General features: G+C 32.2%; 1 protein-coding gene across 2 annotated transcripts in view; it reads left to right on the top strand.

Moving 5' to 3' along the window:
* The window catches only part of LOC148951245 (kin of IRRE-like protein 3), a 114,343-nt gene extending 98,818 nt beyond the window's left edge, over positions 1-15,525 (top strand). The window contains exons 12-14 of one of the 2 annotated variants that reach the window (XM_089090195.1): positions 7,299-7,335; positions 10,071-10,131; positions 14,312-15,525. In XM_089090195.1, coding sequence (XP_088946321.1) covers positions 7,299-7,335; positions 10,071-10,131; positions 14,312-14,527 — 314 coding nt within the window. In that variant the 3' untranslated portion in view covers positions 14,528-15,525. Of the gene's footprint in view, positions 1-7,298; positions 7,336-10,070; positions 10,237-14,311 lie in introns of both variants that reach the window. The other variant, XM_089090194.1, reaches the window with a different exon arrangement.
* Positions 15,526-17,482: the final 1,957 nt, after the last annotated feature.

The raw sequence follows: 17,482 nt of genomic DNA, 5'->3' as shown, positions 1-17,482 counted from the left end.
TGAAAGAGGCAATAAAGCTCTTCCAATTATGCTCAAGGTAATTGGAAAAAATGAATAGCTCTTTTTTTCTGTCGATTGAATAAGCCTTTCAGTCTGGACAAAATCAATATTATAATTTTCACTCTTGGCCTTAGGTACTGTTATTTTTAATCCTATAAAGATTTTATACATGTTTCTGAAATCTATGAGGGTTGCAATTTAGCTATGGAAGAAGTCACTTGAAAAAAGAAAACAAAATTGTGATGAATAATATATGATGAAGAGAGCTTTAAAATAGCAAAGTTATATTATGACTTAACGCAACTGCTGAATGTAACTCTCGTACAACGAGAAAAGAAAAATTCTTTTGAAAGTGCTTAATCCCGGCGTTTATGTTTATAAAAACATATAGGCAATGCGATAGTGCTGGTAGATCTATTTTACTCCCTGTTTTTTTTCTGGAAATATCATATAGAGCAGCTGGTCGTAGAATACTGGGAAAGTGGTCATTTGATTAATAATTATGGGTCCTAATGTCCTCTTTTAAGGACCAAATGTTGGAGGGCAATCTGACACTCCACAGCACAAATTCAAAGTAATAATCTTAATCGTAACGGTTGAAAAAAATGCCCAAGGGGTGACATGATAATTTGGTCTCAATTTCATATAAAATCGAAATTCTAATGAAATAGGTTCGTCTGTAAGAAACAAGAATGCAGATAAAAACATAGCAAGCAGGGGCGTCGTTTGGGAGGGGCAAGGGAAAGGGGGAAATTTCCCTCCCCCCATTAATTTGGAGAAAAAATTATTATATAGCCCATGCTTCTTGAATGTCCGAAAGTAGACTCCTCTTGCTCCCCCTCCTCAAAGGAAATGTTGTAGATTCGCCCCTGATAACAAGTAATCGTAGAAATAGCACATAAATATTATCAGGTCAATTGGAGACAAACAGAAATCAAGTTCAAAAGTGCTTATGTAAACAGTTGATTTTTAGAAAAGTAAAGATAGCCCCTGAAACGAGCTAAATGGGTGTATAGTAAGTCCTATAAAATAAATAGTAAAGTCAAAATTCAAACAAACATAAGCTATCATAAAACTATGAGAAGTGTGTCTCCCCCCTTCAGCTCCCTTCCCCCCCTCACATTTAGTTTAGAGTGTCATTTTAGCTTTCATGAAAACTAAACAGGTGGCTTCAAGAATTGTCCGCTGACATTTTAAAATTTTTGTTTAGCTATAGATTTTTATACTTTTGAATGCAATTTCATTAAAAGGACAAAGTATTGATCAACATAAATGTCATTCTAAATTATAAAATAAATTTATTTTCTTTATATTTTTATATTTTTTTTTTTAGATTTTTAGATTAACCTATTACAAAAACGACCTGGTTAAACATGATCCATAGCTAACCGCCCATGGGAAGACATAAATGCACTGGCGCTGGGCGGTTACCACAAACTAATTCAACATACTTAAAAAATAACTTAAATTATTAAGTAAATTTTAAACTTCATTTTCACACATCCTGATGCATATTCATATTAAACACAGAAGAAAAAAGAAAAAAAAATAAGAAGAAAGAAGAAGAAAGCATTATGAAGAAGAAATTTCATTATGTCAAGAAATTTTTTTCTTCCTTAAAATCTGATCAAGGTTTTATTTCTATGCTTTTTTAAGATGAAGAATCAAAAACCATATCGGACGACAATAAAACAAATTTTTCTGAAAAAAAAAATCCAAAATGTGGGTGCAGTAGCCACCTGACCACCATCCTTGACAGGATACTAACAAAGAGTTGCATTAAACCTGCATCTGATTTTGAATTTATAATTTTCATCAAATAGTTCGAGGTAACGAACTGTGTGTAAGGAGCGACTTGGCTCAAGAGTAACCGAAATTTCTAAAATATGGAATTTTAATATTAATAGATATATCAAAAGAATTGACTTTTTGGGCGGAATTTAAATATATAACATTCTTCAAGTTTACTGTTACCCATCAAAAGCTACGAGCCTGAGAATATTTGTCAAAGGATCTTAGTGTAAATTGCATCATCAGATTCAGAGTATCAGAGAGCTTCACAGTGTGAGAGGTGTCAAGCTCCTGTTTCCAAAAATGTGGAATGTTATATCTTTTGTCAGAACAAAGATCGCGGATGAATGTTCATTTGTTTTTTGTTTTTGTTTTTCTAGGGGTGATCCTATCGAACGAATGGTCCTAGAATATTGAGAGAGGGCCTATTCTAACCAAAATTGAAAGTTATAGTGCCCTTTCAAAGGGACCAAAAATATGGAAGGGCAACTAGCCCCCTTTCCACGTCCATTTTTCTCCGAAGTTGTCAGATCAAAATTTTGAAATAGCTGTTTTGTTCAACATAATTGAAAAGTCCAACAATTATGCCTTTGGGGATAACATGACCCCACAGCTCCTGGGGGAAGGGCTGCAAGTTGTGAAATTTGCCCATAGTTTACGTATTTTATTTGTTATTGGAAAGTATACAGAGATTTTTCGCGGGGGGGGGGGGGGTATTTTCTGATTCGGGGGGATTTCCCACGCTGAAAATTTTCCATGAGGAGGGAATTTTCTGTGGCTGAACTTTCCAGGGAAAATTTTACACTTGGGAATTTGCTAGAATTCCTAAACAAAATTCTTTTAATTTGTCTTACTTTCGCTTTGCCGACTCAAGTTTTTCACAGAGTACTGTTTTAAGACGCTTTAAATGACCGATAATTTAGCAATATTTTGCATTTGCAATTTGTGTAGCCCTAGTTTGGCTACTGATAGAAACCCAGACGAATCATGGGCAGATTCAACCTGGGTCCGTGCAATCGTCTTAACTGATGAATTAATTTAATAATAGGGTATTGGGCTGACACAGGAGCCAGATTAAGGCCCTGAGATCAGTGGCATCAATTCAAGAGAATATTGGGAAAGGGGAAGAGGATTAAATGTATTTTTTATAGTCTGGGGGGTCAAATTATTGACACAATCTCCAAAATAGGTTTAAGGTATTTGTTTGTGCTTAATCAAAACAATAAGTTTATACGGTCCAGACAATGAGCCTGGGTACTCACCAAGGCTATTAGAGTGAGGTGAAGCAACCTATCCAGTGAAGTGGTCTGGTCTGAAAAAGATTGTGAGACGGCTAGCAAATTTGCTAGTGGGCTAATAAAGCACAAATTAAAAATGGAAAAGTTAAATATAATACATATAAAGAAAAATTAAAAATGGAATTATAGACCAGAATAATGCAAGCATTGGGTAAATTGAAAATTGGGTTCTAATCAAGGATTTTTTGGATGTTGTGCTGTTTTATTAAAAATATATTTTCTTGGAAATTTTTTTGTACAAATATTTATATATTTTCGTTCTTAGAATTGACAATGCCCACTTCCTTTAAAAAGTTAGCGACCGATATTTTGGTACCACATATGTTAAACCAAAAAGTTCTTCATGAAATTTTAATTGTGCTTATAGCATTTAACACGGATTGTTTCCTAGAATGCACCATTTTGATATCCATTCTTTGCATTAGAAATTTTTCACTTTATTCTGGAAAATTTGCAGGGCTTTGTCCTAAATGAATTTTTTGGTATCTGAATTTCAAAAAAGGCCACGCCTTTTAATATATTTCTTTTATCAATGAACATACCAAATTAAAAAAAAAAGTCCAAAAATTAAAAACCTAACCAGAAAATGACAGACAGTAATATCGAAAATGGAATCTTATTAAATTTCAGAATATGTTGCCTGAATCATTTTGACCTGATATTATGTCCTACTTTATGCAATGCTTATGCATAAGATTCCCCGGGCAAAAAAAAATTGACCGTATAATTTGATGGAAAATAAAGCCTAGAAAAGTGGATACGAATTCATGAGTAGGATATAGGAATTCTGGATGGATAAATCCTCCAGGGAACGAAATAATTTAAGACCTGAGGCGGAAATCATATTTACAGTGAAAAACTATGTGTAAAAGGGAAATTTGCTGTACAGTCTAAGTTATAAAAGGCAATGTAATTTGGAACTAAATGATACAAATTCATTAAATACATAGCCAAAAGCCCACTTTCTTTCGGTCGTAGTTTTCAATTTTACTCCAAGTGAGAAGCTTCTTGTATCTCTGACATGAGAAACGACTGAAAACCTGGAAGCTATTGTTTCATTTTCAACGGTAAAACTAAAATTGTTACTTTGGTACCAGGGTCAGCCCTCTTTGGATGTAAAGTTAGAGCATTATTTAAGACCGGGATTCTGAAAACCTTGAAACTATTGTTTGATTTTCAACGGTAAAACTAAAATCGTTACTTTGGTACCAGGGTCAGGCCTCTTTGGATCTAAAGTTAGGGCATTATTTGAGACTGGGATTCTGGTTGCTAATTTCAGTGCTCAGGAAAATCAATAAGTCAATACCATAATAGTGCATACTATGAGTACTTTCATATAAAGTACCGATATGATTAGTACTTTCAAGACTATTTTTCTAGACATTAGTCAATTACGTAGATAGGGCAAAATAAGGAGCAAATATCGTTAATTTACTTACCCTAAGGAAAATAAAAAAAATCTGGAGGTTCCACTCAGAGGGATATTCATACCAATTGGGAGGCGGTTCTCAAATGCAGTCCAATTGCAGACCCAATTTTGATGAGAACTGATTTTTAAACGGCTTGTAACTTTTTGGTAGCGTACCTTCTGGACACTCTTGATTATAAGCATTTTAATTTTAAATATATAAGCTCTTAAATGGAACACAGGAATTTAGGAAAAAATATCGACAAATTACACATTTTAACACCGCGAAAAAATTAGTCAAAAGTTTTTTGTCCAATTTGCTCAGTAGCAGTTATGTACTAAAGCGAGTTCAAACCGGTGCTTGATTCAGCACCGAAGCTCATCAAATAATTTAACCTACAGTCTCTTTAATCAACTTGTCTGGTTTTGATGAAAGACTAATTGGGCGTCTCAAGTGGAAGATCAATGAAGTCTGCCTTTTTTGTTACCTTTCTAAAAACAAAGAATTAAAACAGAAAGTTTCCTGTAGTATTTTGTCAGTTGAATTCTAGTATCCTTTGTAAGTGACAAAAGAGATGGTAGCATAGCAAAGCACTGATTTCTGAAATTTGTTTTTCTCTGCAAAACAACAATTTTAGCATTAAAGGAACAAAATGGCATTGAATCAAGATACTGAGATTGTCACTTGGCTCTGAACTATCGAAAAGAGTATCCATATGAGGTCCCAGTCTGAAAAGTCATTGTACGGTAATAGTACGTTTCTAGAGTCCGGTTTTACAGTAATATACACTATCACACAGTCGTACCATAAATTATGGGGAGATAGAGGGATTACTTATATTTAGTTATATTTTTATGGCGCAGAAGGGATGGGACCAAAGCTTCAAAATATGCATTCTTAGGCCCATATTTTCAAAAGTTCTTTTGAGAGGCCCTCCTGGTCAATATGATGGGGGTTATTTACTCACTAACCTCCCCTTTCTGCAGGAATATATTTGGACTAACCGTGCATTATGGATCTTAAAGGAATGATATATCCTTTTTTTGTGTGGAAACGGTAGTTTCCAAGAGAAAAGCAAATCAACGGTTAATGACTTGCCCAAAAATAAGCTTTGGCAGGTTGACTTTGTATATTAAAAAACAGAAAATGAAAACTTATTCCTAGTTCATGTACAAAAGCAGAAAATGGAAACGTTTTCCCAGTTATCGTCCATCCTAATCATCGTTGAAAATAGAACTTTCCATTCAGTTGCGTTTTGAATTGCTTCCGTCCTTCAAATATGCCCCCTCCTAATTAGTCTGTTGCATATGTGCTTATCCAGTAGTAACATTTGCTGCTAACGTATATACATATATATTTATTTATATATATATATATATATATATATATATATATATATATATATATATATATATATATATATATATATATATATATATATATATATATATATATATATATATATATATATATATATATATATATATATATATATATAATATATATCGTGTTACGGTGAATGTCGGCATTCACCAGTGAATGTCCGAAATACCTTTTTTACTCCTTGGCTTTAGTCACCGTTGCCATTAATTTTTTTCAATTAAATGCAAGGTTTGATGATGAAACATTTGGTTAAATTAGATTAGGTTTGTTTAGACGAGGTTAGGTTGGTTTACGTTAGCTTAAGTTAGGTTTTTAACCCATTTCTGATGTTTAGAACCAAATTTAACTTAACCTAATCTAAACTAACATAATCTAACCTGACCTAAATTTTAACTTTTACCATCATAGGTTGCTTAAGACTAAAAAAGCTGACTTGCAAAGGTAATTGAATCGAAGCAGAGAAAAATGAATTTCGAACATTCGCCGGTGAATGTCGACATTAACTAGATTTCGGACATTCACCGTAACACGTATATATATGTTGAATAGGTCAATAGGACAATAAAAAGAAAGAGGGTCAGTTTGACAGCTGGATAGTAAGTTTAAATTTTGTTTTTCTTTCGATATTCTATTTTATTTTTTTTAATGTCTTTTTATTTAAGTTTGATGGGGAGAATTGTCCTGTTATAAAAGAGGTACTTTTTACGTGGTCGTTATAAAGTCAAAACGTGTTATCTATGCAGGAAACATGATTTTGAGCATCTCTACTTTTTCTGTAGACTATTCTAAGGCGAAGGAAATTGCATAAAGACAAGTCTACATTTGTTATAATCTACGGAAGCAATAAATCTTTCTGTAATTTTGGTTTGAGTTTGATTTTCTTTTAAGATTAAATGCATAATAATTAAATATATTATTGATTAAATAAATTGATCCCTTTGCCAGGAATTGTCATTTAAAATTTACTGTTATTTGTTTCATTTTGCATGCAATTTAATTACTCTTTTTATTTGAGTTTTTTCTTAAAGTATTTAAAAATACACTTATTCCTACGAAAAAATATCTTGAAATATATTCCCTGTCACACAACCAGCACTGCTATTTTGGCGTCTGCCCCCCCCCCCTAGAAAATGTTCTTCCGGTGTCCTTGTTAGTCACAATAAGGATAAAAGTTTTCATTGGAAAAAAGATTGTCTTGCTAGAAGGCTTTAAATAACTAACTTAAGGGAATCTACGATTCTTAATCTTGTTTATTCATGAAGCTAAGTTTCTTACCTGATATATGGTAAGCCCTATCAATTATTCATTAGTGAACGCTTCACTCCTTTATTTGGAGAGGAAAAAAGTAATCAGAACTGAGAATTTCTATTTTACCTTTAAGTTGTCACTTTTGTGAGATTAATACTTTTTTTTTCAGGCAAAGGAAATCTGAAGAGCTCTTCGGACATTGAAAAGTAAGTAATTAAAATTCAGTACAGATATAAATTATTTCAGTGTGTAAACTGAGAGAAACTTTTTTACTACTAGCGTAAACTAGCGGTTTAATTAAAATCAAGTTGCCATCAAGCCGTTGGCAAATTGGAGACAAAGCCAAGACAGGTATTGTGAGTGAGAGGCGAAGCAGGCATAAACCTTTTTCATTATTGTAGAAAACATGATGTCATTTTCACTTGTTGTTAGATATTTTCTATCAACCATCCATCCTAGGGTAGAATTAACTAAAAAAACAAGTTTTTTTTAACTGAAAGTAAGGAGCGACATTAAAACTTAAAACGAACAGAAATTATTCCGTATATGAAAGGGGCTGTTCTCTCCTCAATGTCTCGCTCTTTACACTAAAGTTTTTATTGTTTTAAAAAGTACAGCTGTGACAAAGAGTCAAACCTTAGCGTAAAGAGTGAGGCATTGAAGAGGGGACAGCCCCTTTCATATACGGAATAATTTCTGTTTGTTTTAAGTTTTAATGTCGCTCCTTACTTTCAGTTAAAAAAAACTTGTTTTTTTAGTTAATTTCTGAACGTTTTTGAATTAATGCAGCTTTTATTTTGGCTCACCATACATGAATAATTAAAATGAAATTCGTATATTAATTTTCCTTTTCTGGCTAATTGGCTTTCTCGAAATTTTGTTCCGACGTAACTTACGAAATAACTTACGTAACGAATTGCTATATTCGTATATTTTTATTAGGTATATTAGGGAGTTCGCCCCTTAGTCAATACCTCGCTCTTTACGCTAAAGTTCGAATTTTGTCCGAATCACAAACCCCTGAATCACAAAGGGCGGTTAATTAGAATAGATGACTCTTTTGTAAGTACTAAAAAAAACTGTAGCGTAAAGAGCGACGTATTGACTAGAGGGCGAACACTCTCATATACCTCATATACATAATAATTTCTGTTCGTTTTAAGTTTTAATATTGCTTCTTACTTTCAGTTGAAAAAAACTTGTTTTTTTATTTAATTTCTGTTTTTCTATCGTTTTTTAAATAATGCTTGGAAATCCGGCACCCCCTTCATAGAAATGTCCTTTACCCCAAAGAAACATCCTCCATGGAAAGATTCTCCCGGGTAACCCCCTCCTCCATCCCCCCTCCCTCCAGAAAAAAATCCTTCCTGAAAATGTCTGTATACTTCCCAATAACCAATAAATAATGCTGGCAAGTCCGGCACCCCCTTCATAGTAATTTCCCTTCCCCCATGAAAACTTCCTTCATGGACAGATCCTCCAACATAACCCCCGACTAACCCCCCCCCCCCACTACCAGAAAAAAACCCTCCTGAAAATTTCTGTATACTTCCCAATAACCAATACTATATGTTAAGATTGGGTAAAGTTCATAACTTTTATCCCTCTCCTCGGGGACTTCGGGGGATTAGGTCATCCTAAAAGACATAGTTATCATATTTTCGACCATGCTAAACAAAATGACCATCTAATAATTTTGATCGGGTGACTTTGGGAAAAAAATGAGCGTAAGTAGGGGCATAGTTGCCCTCTATTTTTTGGGGACTTAAAAATAGCACTAGATCTTTTAATTTTCGTTGCAATGAGCCTACCTACGATATCCTAGGAAAGCTGGGTCGATACAATGACCCCTGAGAAAAAAACAAACAAACAAACAAATAAATGCGCATCCGTGATCTTTCTTCTTGCAAAAAATACAAAGTTTCATATTTTTGCATATAAGAGCTTCAAACCTCTACAGTATGGTTCTCTGATACGCTGAATATGATGGTGTGATTTTCATCAAGGCTCTATAACTTTTAAGGGGTCTTTCCCCCTTTTTTCGAAAAACAGCCAAATTTTCTCAGGCGCTTAACTTTTGATGGGTAGCACTAAACTTGATGAAATTTGTATATTTGGAATCAGCATTGAAATTTGATTCTTTTGATGTATCTATTGGTATCAAAAACCCGTTTTCTGGAGTTTCGGTTACCATTGAGCCGGGTCGCTCCTTACCACGAACTGTTTGAAAATGGATTGTATTTTTATTTAAGGCTGTTTTTTTTATGCATAGAAAATTAACTTGCACAATGGTGTATCATATAAGGTTTAAACACGTAACAAAATTTACTACAAAATTAGTGGGCGTCGGAAGTTAAGGATGCAAACGACACGATAGCGTACAAAACAATAGCAATAAGAGAGGAAAGAGGAGGGGATCTGCTGCTTAAATTAAATAAGATATTTTGAAAAATAGAGAACAAAAATTCTTTTGATACAAGGTTCAGTCGGAGCTTGTTCCACTTTTGGGGTGGAAGGTTTTACATTTCGTGGAAGGGCTTTTCTCCGGGAAATATTTTGCTTAGCAAATGTTCGCTCAGTATGGAGATTCTCCGATTTTACTTATTCACAAATCGGAGGCACAAGTCCCTTCTACTATGTGCCACATTTTATACTTCAAATTTCAAAATAAGTAATGGTACGGCAATACAACTTCTCACTGGCTCACAACTCTACAATAAAAATCGATATCTAAATAGAAAGACTTTTAGAAAGAACAGAAATCCATGCTAAAAGCGGATTGTATCACTTGGCCATATATTTTTTCTAAATATAATAAACACCAAATATTTTTGTACACCATGACTGAAAGCTCTAGGTTTCTTTCTTTTTTTGGCTTACTTGAGTTGTATCCGTATTATGAAGTACCTCGTACTATTATTTAAACTGTTTTATTTTTCAGGGGTAAATTGGATCTAAGCCTCTCAAATGGTCACAACGGAAAGCTGAGCTCAACCTCTTCAGTGAGTATAGATATTTCTAAGAAGAAGTTTTCTTCCGGCTATGTTTCCACCGATGAATTTTATCCTTCTTACACGGAAAGTATTCCCGTCGAAGAATCAGTCGAGGTAGATATATATATATATATATATATATATATATATATATATATATATATATATATATATATATATATATATATATATATATATATATATATATATATATATATATATATATATATATATATATATATATATATATATATATATATATATATATATATATATATATATATATATATATATATATATATATATATATATATATATATATATATATATATATATATATATATATATATATATATATATATATATATATATATATATATATATATATATATATATATATATATATATATATATATATATATATATATATATATATATATATATATATATATATATATATATATATTAGTCTATTTGAATGTTGTTCAAGAAATGTCTTGATAATCATTGCCTTCCTTTATTTCCATTCATCATGATAAAATGTTTGAAACTTATTAGCATTTTGAAGGATATCTCCTTTAAGAAATATTTAGGTATTAGCTAATATATATCGGAAGACAAAAGATGTAGTAGAGATAATATAGAGAAAGGCCTGGTTTGAAATTAGAAAGAGGATAAAAGAGGATAGTAGTGTTTCATCAAGATTGTTTACGCTGTATATTAAGATATGGCTGATCATTTTCGAAAGTAGTATGTCCCAGCGGTTTTATAGTTCACTTTACCGTTGTTGTTTTCCGCTGATAAGGCGGTGTTAGTCGGTAAATCTTCAGAGGAGTCCCAAATTCTGTTAAATATATTAAATAGATATTTAGCTAAAAACAAACTGATTGTGAATATTAAAAAAAAACAGAGATTATGGTGTTTAGACAGCATGGGTGCCCATACGGGGGGCAAGAGGGGATGCCAGCCCTCTCCGGGCTGAATGATGCTGCCATATTTTTATGTTTTTGTTTTGAGATTTCTATTATATAGCATTGAAACTGCCAATTAGACCAGGTAAGCCCCCACCTTTGAAATTCAGCTTGCGGGCGCCCATGTTAGACAGATCCTCAGTTGGAATATTGAACAAAAACTAAGCTCTAATATAAAGATGACAGTTAAAGGAAAGTGAAGCATTTGGTTATTGGAAGCTGTGAGAAAATGATAGTTGGAAAGAGCATGTAAAAGAGATGACTAAGAGAAGAAAAGCATATCATCAACAATTCTATTTAATTCAACTATTTCGAGCATAAAAGTTCACATGTATGGCATAATATGTAGTACAACATATAACATACATTACATACACTGTACATACTCAGTAACATGAGGTGGCTACACTATTGTAATCAATCCAGCTGTAATGCTTTTAAAGAATAATTGGTGTCGATATAACGATTCAAAATAAGGCTATTAAAGGTGACCTAGGGTTATTGCCGCTTAAATTAAGTAGACTGGCATAAATTATATGGTGCTGGCTAGTTATGATAAACCTGCCAGAAGGCCGTTTAGACATACACCTTATTTGGAGATGCTATCGCCGGCATGGAAGAGATCGTGGCCTAACCAAATAAAGGCTCATTAGATTAGAGGGCTATTAGTGGAGGGCTATATTATATTTGCAATGAAGAGGCAAGACCCAGTAAAAATGATGAATCACTCATGAATCAGTTTCAGTTTATAACAGAAGATCAGAGAACCCAGATTTCGATTCAGTCAGTAAAAAAGTTAGAAGTATCGAAATTTTATGCCCAGGTTTAGGAGGTTTTTTGGCTTTGGATGTTCTTTTTAATTAGATTTGCTGGCCGAGATAATAGGGACCTGGTTTATTGTTCTAGTGAAGTGTCTACTTTGAAAAAATAGAAAAGTGTATTTGGAAGAAAAATCCTTGCTTTAGATGTCTATTTATCTTACCCCGGATATAGTTCAGGAGTTTAGGATGTTTCAAACGTTCAAGCAAAGTGCCAGCTACTTTCTAGTGTAAGAAGTATTTTTTTTTGAGGGTGATACCCTTGAGCTCCCGGGGATCCTGCAGACGACTTTAAAAAGAACAATCGTTCAGATTCTTAAATATGTCAATGATGTGTTAAGGGAAAAACAGTAATTTAAATTTGTCTGTTTTTTGTGGGGGGGGGGGCATTAAAGTTTATGTCATTATATTGGTTGTGTGGGCAATTATCAAATATTGTATTGTGTGACCTTGTTGGGTTTATAATAATAAATTAATTATTTTTTCATGAAATAAAACACTAAATATCAAGTTCCCTAGTTCCAAGTATATCTATCCTTTTACATCTTTGGCCTTATCTATAATTTCTTTAATTCTTGAATATATGCGTAATTATAGTTAACATAAAATCAGTAAATAAAAATTACAGTAAAATTAGTTTTTGCACTTGAAAGTAAAGAGACGTATGAAAACTCATAACGAAGACAAATTATCCTGTATATAAGTTTGCTGGCACCCTTCGCCTCATTCCCCCTCTTTTGAGAAGAGAAAGCGTTTTGTAGTAGAAAAATTAAGTAAGTTGGTTATGGTTAGTGCTTTATTTACCAATTACCTTTTAAAGAATTGGAACTGAATATTTGATTGTTTAAAGCAAATGCGACTAAATAAGCTTACCATTCCTGAAGCATTGTGAAGGAACTGCTTTTTATCACATAGCTCTAGTTTGCTCTGAAAGCAAGAAAAAAATTAAACTTTGGCGTAATGGTTGGCGGTTGAGAGTCCGGAAAACCCCTCATATACTTGACAGTTTCTGTCTCTTGAAAAAGCTTTTGTTTTTTTATTCAATTTCCGTTCGTATTTAATATCATGTTGAGGGTATTTTATTGAGTTTGCCTTTACAAACTGGTAATTGCATATTTAAATCTTTTTTCATTGCAAAGACTCTTTTGACTCTATAAATCACATCAAATTTTGCCAGGATTGGATCCAAATCGGAAAAGCATCGGAGGGGTCTTATTGATTTTTAATAACTACCAACTTATAAGAAGCCACTAGAACTCTCAGCTTCAACGCGAAAGAGTCCCTTCCCAATATTGTACAATCATCGGTTGGATTCAAGTAGCCCTCGTGATCTTCTTCTTCTACAAGGATTTAGGGAGGAGGAGGATCCAAAGTTCTTCAATCATACATGGTTATATCTGTTTTCATATTTCGATTGACAATGTTAAGGTATGCTCACCTTTCTCCTACATTTCATCAATAGACATTGGGACCAATAATACGATATTTGCGTGGTATGTTCATTTACATGAAAAAGGAATGGTTCTCGCGAAGCTAAAATTGTTTTGGATATGATTTCTGAGCAATTGTATTTACAGCAAGGTATTTGCTTCCTCACCGTTGTAATGAACTTCATTGAGGAAATTTTTCATTTGAAATTTGTCCTTTTCATAAATTGGGATCGTTTTCCAAAATATCTTTCTGATATTTTGGAAAATATATTTAACTTATCCATTAGAATTTTGACACGAACCGATGGTTGGCCACAGTAGGTGCCGGGGCGACAAACGGTGTGAGATGGGGCCTAGTTACCCTCAGATTATTTTCAGTTTTTGCAAAGGCACGCTAAAACTCGCGATGTTAATTCGAATGAGATCCCTGCCAAAATTATTCAAACAATGGTTCGATGTGATCACCCATGCTGGATAAAGTAGGGAGTAAAAACAAAGAATAAACATCCAGAAAACATCCAGCATCCACAAATTCTGGTTAAACTTTTACAGGTGCTCCCCCATATTTTTGGGGGGTCCAGCGTATTGTTCCTCATTAGAGAAATCCCCCGCTGAAAAGCTCACCCCAGAAAATCCCCTTCCCTGCGGAAAATCTTACCCTGGAAATCCCCCCCCCCCCATTGACAATTATTCCCAGGAAAATTCTCTCCAACTCAGCCAAAGGGAAATTAAGACAAATAAATAGGTGAAGGAAAGATTATAATTGTGCATAAGCTATTATGAAGAAAGAGCAGTGGATCATTGTTTAGGTGGGGGAGAGGACCTTCCAATCTTTGGTTTATCAATGAGCTATTTTTTTATGTGTGTCCTATTAAATGACACTCAACATGCCATAAAGGGGAGGTATTAAAGGGAAGATATAAGGTATACAGTTGATACATTCACCTAAAAGTTTCCTTTTGAATTCTAGAATTCATCAATTAAAAGTGGAAAAGCCAGTTTGCAGTATGCAGATCTTCAGTTACCTCGAGCCAGCAATAATGGATCCATGCGAGCCAAGAGCAACCGTCAAAAGCATCCAGACTATGGTCTTCCTAGTGTCACCCCAATTCCTTGTTCCCCGAAAAATGAGGCTATGAATATTACAAATGGGAATTGGCCTATAAGAAATATTGTAAATGTGTGAGTTCCCTTTAATGCTGCCCGGTTACAAGTTCCAAATGGTTTTACTTCGACATCTTACTTCTATTTGTACATTCGAAAACTTGGATGAGGATAAAATGTTGGTTTGTCATACTCAATTACGTACAACGCTGCTTAACAACTAATAGTTATTGTAAATATTGACCCTTGAACTCTTAGTGTCGATTAATTATTGTGCTGTATATTCTATGAAAATTTGTCCATTTTCTTGATGCGTTGTATTTTCCTGTTCGATTTTTATTTTCTTAAAGAAGTTTGCTTTATTCTGTGTATGTTTACCTTTCACAGATGCTTTTAGCTGTAAGAAAACCCTTTTCTTAGCCCCTATCTATTCTTAATGAATAGATACAAGGATTTTCTAAACTGGTTTACGCTATTTGATTTCCTGGTAATCATCTTCAACTATATGAAAAAATATATATAATCACTGAAATTTTGATGTAGATCTATTGCCATGTACCATAAACTGGGGATGAAGCTAGGAGTCTTTTAGAATAGTGAATTTTAGAGGCTTTGGAATATCTCGGAAATCCTGAAATTATATCAGTTTTCAACAAGTAATTTTTTTTGGTTTGGTTTCGACTATGGAACCGTGGTCTTTGACCAGGCTGTATTATTCTTTGAGATAAATTGACATTAAATAGGCTAACCTAAGACACTGAATTAATTTTTTGACCATACTGTATTATTCTTTGAGATAAATTCAGATTAAATAGGCTAACCAAAGACACTGAAATAGTGAATTTTGTCCCTCCCCTCCCCGGACCCTTTTATATTTGTTTTAAGTATCAGTGTTACTGTGATAAAAATGCCATTTGTTTATATTATCATTGTTTCCTAGTCAAAAAATTTTATTTGTAAATTATTTTATGTTGTGATCTCCATTGGATTTACTCTTACATTTTTATGTGTAACTCTTACATAACTTATTTTTTTTCAGAGTTCTCGTGACAGTATTATGTATGTGCATTTTGAAAATAAAAGAGATTTTTATAACAAATCATTTCCACCATTTCTAAAATCTATTGAAGTCTTATTTTAATAGAAAAGTAAATCAATTTAATTCAATTCTGCATGAGTTGTAATATTAGTATAGCATCATGAATTACTCCTCTACAGTAAAAAGTAAAAAGGGTTTTGTCTTATCTATTTTATATTGAAATTAACTTAAATTTTTTGTACCAAACAAGTTTTTCAAAGGAAAGTAAAAGCTCCATTAAATCAAAAAGGAGCAGAAATAAGTTCTAATAATCTTCCAAGCGTAAAACTACCACAAATCACCACTAACAAATAAGTGAGACCCAAAACGAACAGAAATTACAGTAAATAACCGATTCAAACTAAAAACGAGCAAAAATTAACATGAGTTGGTTAACAAACCCCATTCCTTCTCAAAACCAGAACATAATTTACACTTTAATAAAAACAAAATACATAAAAAGTATTTACACTTTTTTATTTTAATAAATAAAAAATTATTAAGACTTACAGGAATAAATATCAGTACCGTATATGCATATTAAACTGACATTCCACGATAATTTTTTTTTTTTTTGCAGTAGAGTGCAAATTATGCTCTGGTCTTGAGAAGGCATAAGGGTTTCAGCACTACTCGTGTTAATTTTTGCTTGTTCTGAGTTTGACTCGGTTAATTGTTGTAATTTTTGTTCGCTTTCGGTTTCATTTATTTATTGATAGTAATTTGTAGTAGTTTTATGCTTGGAAGATTATTTTACTCATTTCTGCTCATTTTTGGTATGGAGCTTTACTTTTCTTTAAATTAATTTTTTTTAAATTAATGAAATGAATTTTTTTAGTTATTTTCTGTTCGTTTTTTATGGAAAAAATAATATCTGTTCGTTTCATGGGAAAATTATATCTTTTAGATTTTATCAATAAGAATCTATAGTTTGGCTTGCTATTTGTATGTTGGAGAAACTTTTCAACAATGTTTAATCCTAACACAAATAGTATTGTTTAACTTAGTTTTTTACCTCCTCAAGTTGACCTGACTAATTAAACTTAATACCATTCCTTAGAATTCTATCTATGCTCTTTGATATTTTGGATACACTTACACTCTTTTGATTTATTTAAACTGTAAGAGCAAAATTAGTAATAATAGTAGTAGCCCTAAGAGTTTCAACTTAATACTCCCATTCGTTCTCGAGGCGTTGGTGAGCTACCTGCCTGTCTTATTGGCAACCACACACCGAGTGCCTTTTGATTTAATTTTTCAGCAATATTTAGCTTTGAAGCTAAATTTCATTAATTGTGGAGGGTTGATATACCCAATATTCCTATAGACATAATTACTGGACCGTTCTACTATGCTAAGCAGAATGGCTGTCTTAAATTTTGATTGGATATGTTTGGGAATGAATCGACTTGGAAGGAGGGCTGCTTGCCTCTCCTTCCTATATATATATATATATATATATATATATATATATATATATATATATATATATATATATATATATATATATATATATATATATATATATATATATATATATATATATATATATATATATATATATATATATATATATATATATATATATATATATATATATATATATATATATATATATATATACATATATATATATATATATATATATATATATATATATATATATATATATATATATATATATATATATATATATATATATATATATATATATATATATATATATATATAATATATATATATATATATATATATATATATATATATATATATATATATATATATATATATATATATATATATATATATATATATATATATATATATATATATATATATTTAGCCTTATTAGTTACAGTAACTGTACTGGTAGTAGTAGTATTGAAAATATCCACATAGTGCCTTCTGGCAAGTTCAAAATACACAACAACTTACCCATTAAAGGTCTAACTTAATAAT

Source organism: Artemia sp. Qi Xiang Cuo, chromosome 6 (assembly GCF_049724085.1).
Source record: "Artemia sp. Qi Xiang Cuo chromosome 6, ASM4972408v1, whole genome shotgun sequence".
In the NCBI taxonomy this organism is placed as follows: Eukaryota; Metazoa; Arthropoda; class Branchiopoda; order Anostraca; family Artemiidae; genus Artemia; species Artemia sp. Qi Xiang Cuo.
The sequence above is the reverse complement of the archived record's forward strand: the minus strand, read 5'-3'. Positions and strand labels throughout refer to the sequence as shown.